The sequence below is a fragment of the Saccopteryx bilineata genome, chromosome 2 (genome assembly GCF_036850765.1).
Source record: "Saccopteryx bilineata isolate mSacBil1 chromosome 2, mSacBil1_pri_phased_curated, whole genome shotgun sequence".
NCBI lineage: Eukaryota > Metazoa > Chordata > Mammalia > Chiroptera > Emballonuridae > Saccopteryx > Saccopteryx bilineata.
In genome coordinates, this window is record NC_089491.1 from 153,022,082 (window position 1) to 153,031,317 (window position 9,236).

At 43.7% G+C, this 9,236-nt stretch overlaps 1 protein-coding gene across 2 annotated transcripts in view; it reads left to right on the forward strand.

The window, feature by feature from the left end:
• The window catches only part of HELB (DNA helicase B), a 49,920-nt gene extending 41,802 nt beyond the window's left edge, over positions 1 to 8,118 (forward strand). For both annotated transcript variants that reach the window (XM_066258204.1, XM_066258205.1), the window contains 2 exons: positions 1,615 to 2,109; positions 7,062 to 8,118. In XM_066258204.1, the coding sequence (XP_066114301.1) occupies positions 1,615 to 2,109; positions 7,062 to 7,166 (600 nt within the window). In that variant the 3' untranslated portion in view covers positions 7,167 to 8,118. The remainder of the gene's footprint in view (positions 1 to 1,614; positions 2,110 to 7,061) is intronic.
• Positions 8,119 to 9,236: the final 1,118 nt, after the last annotated feature.

The window sequence follows — 9,236 nt, forward strand, 5'->3', positions numbered from 1 at the left end:
CCAGAAGTGGGCTGGAGGGAGGCCATGGGCTGGGGAGCTCCGGCAGGAACACAAGGTCCCTTTGTGCTGGAGGAAGTATGGATCACAGGGAGGGAAGGGGGAGGTAGGAGGGAGGGGCACAGGGTCGAGGCTGGCTCTTGAAGGGCCATAGGAGCCATGTTAAGAAGATAGGACTTTGAGAGCCTGTGATCCATTAATGGGTTTTAAACTGTGTGATGTGATTGAACCTGAATTTTACAAATATCACTGTACCTGCTGAGGACAGAATAGTAGCAGTGTGAGTAGAGGGAGACTGATTATAGGGCTGTTGAATTTTTCCCAGTATTACTCAGCTGGTAAGAACTCAGATAAGCTTAGGTAGATGTGTACCTGTTTAGGAACACACAGTGTAATGAAGTCCACGGTGCTGTGTAACTGTTGACTCTATTTAGCGTTTCTGTAATCAAGTATCATTCAAGTCGTTTCTGGGACTCAGCAGCATTGGGAGGAAGTATTTGTCAGACTTTTACCCTCTGAAGTGTTGGTTCAAACTCCCCGTGTCTAGGGAGAGAGAAGTGCTGGCCGTGTGAAAGGTAGCTTTTTTATTTAACGGTGGGTCTGTATTTTCTACATGCTCGTTTTATCATTTGTCTCCCCACAGTTCTTTTGGAAGGGTGACGTGGGCACACCAGGGGAGGTGACGGTTCCAGCCACGTCTTAGTTTATGTTGGCACAGAAAGCACAGGGACTAAGAATAGCTACAAAACTCAAAACTTTTCTCATACTTACATGATGACATTGGGCATTTTTCTTGCCTATACAATTCTTGGCTTGCTAAACTTAAGAAGCAAAGGTTCATTGTTCTCTTTTGTTTTATTTACCTTGAAAATGGTTCAACATTGGGAAAATACAGAAAAGTAGAAAAAAATTACCCATGGGCCCTTCATTTTGAAGACAGTCTAGTTATAATTTTGATAGAATTGCCTTTTTTGTGATTTATTTTGTTTTGTTACATATTTTTATTTTGTAGGTTATTTTAATCAGAGTGATTTTATTTTGTGTTTCAGGGTTGTGACTATTTCATTTATATATATATAAATATATATACATATATATTTATCCATTTTTAAAAACTTTATTTTTAAGTCATCTTTGATATTTGCAAAGTAGGAAATAAGTAAATATATTTATTGGATATCATTGGATATTTAAGGTGTCTATTTTTTGTAATATAAAATAACAGTGGGATAATACATATACACACAAAACTCATACAATCATTTTAAATTATTTTATTATTTGGCACTGTGCCCAGACTTTAAAGTTTCTTTCTGGTTTCTGTGAGCCAGCTGTGCATCAGTGAGACCTGAGGAGAGTTAGAAAACACGAGCTCTTAGGTGATGAAGACAGTGGACCTCATAAGTCTGTCTCTCTGACTAGTCCAGCCAGGCAGGGGTGCGTGGGAAGACTGCTTGCTTCCTTCTCAGGAAGCACTGGCGAAGGAGACTGAAAAGGAGTGTGAGAGAGAAGGAGACCCAGGGTGGTCGGAAGGGACGCAGGCCTGGTGAGAGGATGGGGAAGACGTGTGCACCTGTCACGCAGCACTAAGTCTCTCTGATGCATTTCCCCTCCCAGGGCTCTGAGGAGCAGACGGTCGTCTACGCGGTTGGGAAGGCGGGCCGCCAGGACTGGCAGCACGTCTACACCGCGGTCACCAGAGGCCGCTGCAGAGTGTATGTCATTGCAGAAGAGTCTGAGCTCCGGGGCGCAATTTTGAGGAAGAACGTCCGCAGAAAAACTCGTTTAAAGCATTTTTTGCAAAACAAGCTCTCTACGAGCTATGACTCTCCAGCAGATTTTGCGTCTCCATCAAAGAGCTGTGAGGAGAGCGGTGGAGGACTCAGCACACAGTCCGCAGAATTGGCACTCCCTACTGGCACAGCCGACCTTGTGACAAACAGCACCCCCAGAAGCCAGACCTCCGCAGTGGATGACAGGACACTCGCCTTTGCTGAAGGGTGGAAATTACCTTCCTCGGATGCGGTGGATACAAATGAAGAGCCGTCCACATTGCGAGGGGCTAAAAGGACCTGTGTCATTGATGACGAAAGTCCAAACAAAATTCTTATGGTAGGAGTAATGTTCTCATTGAGTAATGTGCTCAAGCTGTATTTACACATAGTTCACTTCAGCGTGCTTCTGTTAGTGTTATTGTGTTGCAGGGTGCAAACGGACGTGTTCCCGCGCCTCCGTCAGGGTTCCTCGCCTACACCCAGGCGACCCTGGCACTTTCTCCGTCTGCTGAGGCTGCCCCTTGAGGCTGCACCTCAAGGCCGCCTCAGAATGTCAGGAGAAACTTCTTTGTCACCCTGGGCCTGCTTTCTGCATCTTATCACCCCTCTCCCTTTTTCAGGCTGTAATCTCACTGTTATCCCCACAGTCCTATTGAAGCAGCTGGTTCAGCCATCTTGTCAACCTGAGAGGCCTTTCCTTAGGTCTTGTTCTTAACTTCCCCCGACATTTCCAGCAGCTCGAAGTGCTTCTGCTGTTCAGGTTTCCTCCCCTTGGTTTCACTGCACCCCGTATCACAGCTCCCCTCCCTCTCTCCTGGCCCCCTTCACTTCTTTACTCCTCACCTTCCCATCCGACTGAGACATCTCCCCAAGGCTCAGTTCTTTTTTTCTTTGAGAACTGTGTCCACTCTCTTAAGTTTCAGCTGTCACCATTGTACCAATGATTTGTTCAACAAATAGTTTTCATCTGTAGTGTGTCTACTCCACTCAGGTGTTGGGAGTCCGCGGTCAGTGACAGTTCCCACTCTTGCGCTGACGATGGCCCCTTGGTGCATTTTGGAGGTGGAGTCTCTATGACTTGCTGATTAGGTGTGAGGGGTTAAAACAAAAAGTCCAGGATGATTTCTGGATTTCTGGCTGAAACAACTTGGTGAGTTATAGTGCCGCTTCCTGAGATGGCCAGGACTTGAGAAGAGCTGGGTGAAGCGGACTCGTTAAGAAAGCCGGTGGTTGGGAGAGCAGTTTAGAACCTCAGGGTGGATCGGGGTGGGTAATGTCCATCTGGGAGTCATTAGCATAAAGTAATGGAAGGACCCGGCCAGTTCATTTCAAGAGAGACCACAGATAGAGGAGAGGGCCTTAAAACAGAGTGCGGGGGCACTCCAAACTTTTAGAGGTCTGGCAGAAGAGGACGCACTGGCAAAGGAGCCTGAAAAAAAGTGTGGGAGAGAAGGAAACCCAGGGAGGTCGGGCAGGGACAAACGCCTGGTGAGAGGATGGGGTGAGAACATGGAGGAGGCAGTGAAGGCAGAGTCTTCGAAGAAAGGTGCTTGAAAAACAGAGAAGGTTGCATCTGGATGGAGAACATGTGGTCAAGGAAGGATTTCTTTACTTATTTTGGACGAGTCCATTAAAGCCTCCTGGGGTGTTGCTGGAATGGTCCAATGGAGAACAAGAAATTCATGATTCAGAGACGGGGAGTGCTTGCAGGAATGGTGTCCTGACATGGGTGAGATGGGAAGAGTATAAGTAGAGGTGCGGCCTGTAGATCCAGTCGGGGATAGGGACCCGCCCATTGCAGCCGGAGGGACTGGGCAGAGTACCTCGCTGGGTGTGGTGCGGGAAGAGGAAGTTGTTCGGCTGATTATCTGCTCCCATCTCATCTCTCTTCATAATAGAATCCAGCTCAGCGTCTGGTTAGTTCATGAAACCCTCTTCTGTACAGCACTGCTAACCAGTTTGTTTGACTCTGTAAACAAGGCTTCCTGAGGACAGTATACTGATCTTACGATACCAGGTCAAAAATGGGTAGTGAGTAATTTACGAGTTATGAAAATGTGGCATTCCAACCTTTTTTAAAGACGTTGGACCTTTAGGGTAATTCCTGGGAAATCACTATTCGATGCAATAAGAGATCCTTTTGAAGGTGTATAAGGGAACAACCTCCTATTGAGACCTATTTTGTGTTTTTAGAAATAATCCGACGTCATTTGTTTCATAGTTCTAGAAATCATGAATTGGATGATCCAGTTTGCATAATACCATTTTATAAATTATGTCCAGCTGTCCCCACAGAAGTTGTAGAGCTGCTCTCTGTGCTGGTGGCAGACGGTTGGGGTGAGCCTGCCGGCTTCCCAGACTGTGCAGTAAGGATAGGACAGCCAGGGCACTGTGGAGCCCACCGGAGAGAGAGTTCAGGAAACCCGCCTGGCCCAGGTAGAGTGCTAAAGGGAGGATGAACATCTGTCCTTTGACCCCTCATGGGCATGAGACTGTTAAAAAGCTCTCTAAGATCAGCCAGTACAGTGTGGGGAGTCTGGGCACGTAGGCAACTACAGGTATATAACAGCATGGCTGGAGTGCAGCCTGCACGCGGGGGCTCGAGCAGAGGACCCTGGACAGTCAGGACAGAGACAGAGGCTCTCCTGAGGAGACTACATTCTTCTGTAGCCATGCAGAGCACCAGCAGCATTTTAAGAGCTCTGTGTGTTGAAATCTATGAAGGTCACTTTGATTAGTAGATTTGATTAGTAGTTAGTAGATTGTAGTTAGGCAGAGGCTAGGGGATGAGTTCCCAGCAGAAATATTATTTCAATAGCTTGTACAAAATGATTCCACTCTGAAGTCAGGGAGCAGCAAGCGGATGGAGAGGAGACGCTAGGGGTGCAGTTGATGGGCCTTACGGGTCAGGTACTTACGTCGGTGGGGTCAAACCTGAAGGTGACCCCTATCCCTCTGGCTTGGGCATCTGGGTGGATCCAAGTACCATCAGTCAGGACTGGGAAAAGAGGCTGAGGGGTGGGTTCTGGGGACGGATAAAACTGGGCATAGTGGTGGAAAAGGTTTCTTCTTTTCTTCTTGGAAGTAGTAGGTAGGACCAGTGCTGACTCTGACCTTCATTCTGTACTGTTTTCATCAACTCTTGGATATGGCATTTCCATCCGCAAAACATTTTTTAATGAAATTAAATGTATTCACACTTAAAAAAACCATGGGATAAATAAGGCTTTGACTGGAGCAAAAAGACGAGGCAATTCCAAAGAAAGAGTCTTTTTCTAAAATTTCTGGCTTTGTATTTCTTAGCACTAGCCTGGCATGGGGCTGTGATTTACAGGATGGCCCACAGAAAAGATGGCAGTATTATCCATCTTCAGCCCTGAGCTTGCCAAAACTTTTGAGCTCTGGCTGAGGCCAGCATCACAGAAGATCCATGAACACACAGTGAGTGTGGCGACTGTCCAGTGCTGGCTGATGTGAGGGCCAGTGGCAGCAGCGCAAGCAAAGTTCTCTAACTGAAGAGGCTACGCTTGCTCACAGGGTTTGCTGATAGTATTTTGCATTTACAAGATGCCCTAGAGACAAGGGCTAGAATTCAAAGCATCAGGGCTGATAAATCAGAGACATTTGTTCTCATGATTCTAGACCTGTAGGCACATTAGAATGTGTCATTTCTAAAAGATCAAATTCAGTGACAAGGGCTGCCCATATCCCCCTCCTTTATATTCACATTGGTAGGCCCTGCTGGGTAGGTCAGTTCCTTAGAGCATCGTCCTGATACACCAAGAATCAACCAGTGAATGCATAAATAAGTGGAAGAACAAATCGATGTTTCTCTGTCTCCCTTCCAGTCTATCTCTAAAATCAATAGAAAGAGAGACTTCTTCTTATATTTACATTGCTACACAATTGAAATCAGCATTTCAATTTGCAAATACTCATACTGAGCCCCTCCTAGATGACAGCTTTTTCTTTTTCTTGGATTAATAGCTTTGGCTTTTGAAAACATCCTAAAAGAAAATATTAACCTGATTTTTTTCTGTGCCTAGCCTCTCCCCACCAAAAAAAAGAGGAAAACCAGAACTCTCCCTTTAAATAAAAACATTCTAAACAGTATAAACATTCTAAAATTTATCATGTAAAGCAGTGATTTCTAGAATTTTTTGAAGGACCATGGCATTTTAACATAAGCCAAGAAAGACGTAATCACATAATCTGAAAAAAGATAGTTCTTGTAATAGGGTTTTCTAGAGAAATAGAACCAATAAGATACGTCTTTCTGTTGCATCTATCCATCCGCCCATCCATCCATCCATCCATCCATCCATCCATCCATCCATCCATCCATCTCTCTAATCTATCTATCTTCTGTCTGGATTTATTTTAAGGAAGTGGCTCATGCCACTGTGAAGGCTGCATCTCCAAAACCTACAGAGTAGGCCAGTGGATCCAGATGTTGGCAAATGGCAGTCTGTTGGCAGAATTCCTTCTCCCTGGGGAGCGTTCAGTTTCTTCTGTCAAGACCTTCAGTTGGTTGAAAGCCCACCTCCATTATGGAGGGTAATCTGCTTTACAGTCTACTGATTTAAATGTTAATATCTAAAAATACCTTCACTGAAACATCTAGAACTATATTTGACAAAATAAATATCTGGGTGCCATGGTACCATGGCTTAGCCACATTAACACAGAATTAACCACCACCCTAGATGGAACAGATGTTGCATTGTGAAAGATTGAGCTGTGCTTATTTTTCTCATTTCCCTATGGTGGTGAAACTTTCCCATGACCATACCTGATCCATGACAAGATGATGTTGGTGGCATTGCAGTGTTTCATCTCACCACACCTATAGGGCCAGCGTCTCCACGTGCAGCCTATGCAATCACCCAGGGCTCTATGCTTATTAGGGTCCCACACTTGTTAAAATGTTCTGCAGGTACCATCTTGAAATTCTTAATTTCTGAACAAGGGACCCTCATTTTAATTTTGTACTGGATTACCAAATTATATGGTGGGCCCCATCACACATTCAGAAATTAGATGTATGTACTCACTCAGCAAATGGGAACTTGCACATGCCAGTCCCAGAGCTGGGTGCGGGGGATACCACACGAGCAAAAGCAGACAGGATCCCACAAGGAGCAGCAGCTGATTGCTCTGGGCTGCTCCAGACTTCCAGGAGCTGGGAAATTACTCTGTCTTCTGCAGAAGCAAAGGGAAAGTAAGTGCGGAGGGTAGACGGACTACATTTTTACAAAATTAACCCTAGTTTTATTGTTTTTCTAACAGGTGGAAGAAGCATCTCCACAAGTGTCTTCCAGACTTCAGAATTTGAAACTAAATAGTTTAATGCCCAGGCAACTTTTCAAACCCACGAATATTCAAGAAACTTAATTTTATTTTGTATTGCTCAAAATATTGTCTATTTTTTTTTCATATCCAACACAAAATGAACATCATAACTTCACAGTATCAAGATGAAAGAGGATGTCTATAACGAGTTTTATTTTAAGGTTTTTGTGTTAGCAGATGTTTTAAATTTATTTGATCAAAGAAAAACCTTAATGATTTCAATATCTGTCAGTGTCAGAACTGGTAGCACTGGACAGAAATGAGGGAAAATGATGTCATTTGTATGTATTTTTTTAAAACTGAACTGTAAAAAGTGTCTTATTTTCAGGATAATGTTTTATTAATGTCCATGATTATTGTGAGTGATTTTTGCTAATAGGGTGAAGCAGTGGTAAAGATAAACTGATTTGAATATAAACTGGTACAGCCATTATTGAAGAAAGCATCATGGTCCTAAAAAATTAAGAATGGGATTACTGTATGACTCAGCAATCCCCCCTACTGGGTATCTACCCAAAAAACTTGCAAATTGATATGTAAAGACACATGCACCCCCATATTCAACGCAGCATTATTCACAGTGGCCAGGACATGGGAACAATCAGTGTCCTTCAATAGATGATTGGATAAAGAAGATGTGGCACATACATATATACTATGGAATACTACTCAGCCATAAGAAATGATAACATCAGATCATTTACAACAACATGGATGGACCTTGATAACATTATACTGAGTGAAATAAGTAAATCAGAAAGAGCTAAAAACTATGATTTCACACATTGGTGGGATATAAAACTGAGAATCATGGACATAGATAAAACTGAAGTGGTTACCAGGGGGTGGGAGGAAAGGACAAATATATGGTGATGGAAAATGATTTGATTTTGGGGGATTGGGCACACAACACAACAGTTCAAATGCTATGGAAATGTTTAGCTCTTAATGATCAGTATCATTGAATTTAATTTTTTAAATAAAATATTTTTTAAAAGCCCTGTAGTTGCATCTCTTATTGACTCCAATCCCGGAACGTCACACTTTCTGCAGAGTGGTCACCTCTCCAGGCTGCCCTTTGCGCCATCACCACTGCCTGGCTCTACCTTATCTGGGGTTTTGTTCCAGACGTTCCTTTTGGGTGAGAGCACACTATTTTTGTCTTTTTCTTTTTTTTTAAATTGAATTTATTGATGTGGTACTGGTTAACAAAATTATACAGGTTTCAGGTTCACCATTCTATAACACATCACTGTACTGTATTGTATGTTCATCCCCCAAGTCAAGTCCCTTTCCTTCTTTATCCCCACTGCCCCTCCTCCACTCCCCCGCCCTCACGCTGCCCTCCCGTGGCAGTTACCACACTGTTGTTTGTGTCCGTGAGTTTTTTCCTTTTGCTCAATCCCTCCACCCCCTTGTTCAGCACTACCCGCAACAGCTATCAGCCTGCTCTCTCTCAGTCGGTCTATATATTGCTTGTTAGTTCACTTTGTTCACAAGGCACCACATATGAGTGAAATCCCATGGCACGTGTCTTTCTCTGACTGGCTTATTTCACTTAGTGGAATGCTCTCCAGGTGCATCTGTGCTGCCACAAAGGGTAAGATTTCCTTTTTTACAGCCAAGTGGTATTCCATTGTGTGAATGTACCACAGCTTTTTTATCCACTCATCTACTGATGGCACTTGGGCTGCTTTCCAGATCTTGGCTACTGTAAATAACACTGCAGTGAACATGGGGTGCATATATTCTTTCAAATTAGTGTTTTGGGTTTCTTCAGATAAACTCCTAGAAGTGGAATCGCTGGGTCATAAGGCAGTTTTATTTTAAATCTTTTGAGAAAATTCTACACTGCTTTCAACAGTGGCGACACCAGTCTGCATTCCCGCCGAGTGCAAGAGGCTTCCCTTTTTTTTTTTTTTTTTTTAATAAATTTTTATTAATGTTAATGGGATGACATTAATATTTCAGGGTACATATATTCAAAGAAAACATGTCTAGGTTATCTTGTCATTAAATTATGTTGCATACCCCTCACCCAGAGTCAGATTGTCCTCCGTCACCCTCTGTCTAGTATTCTCTGTGCCCCTCCCCCTCCCCCTAACTCTCTCC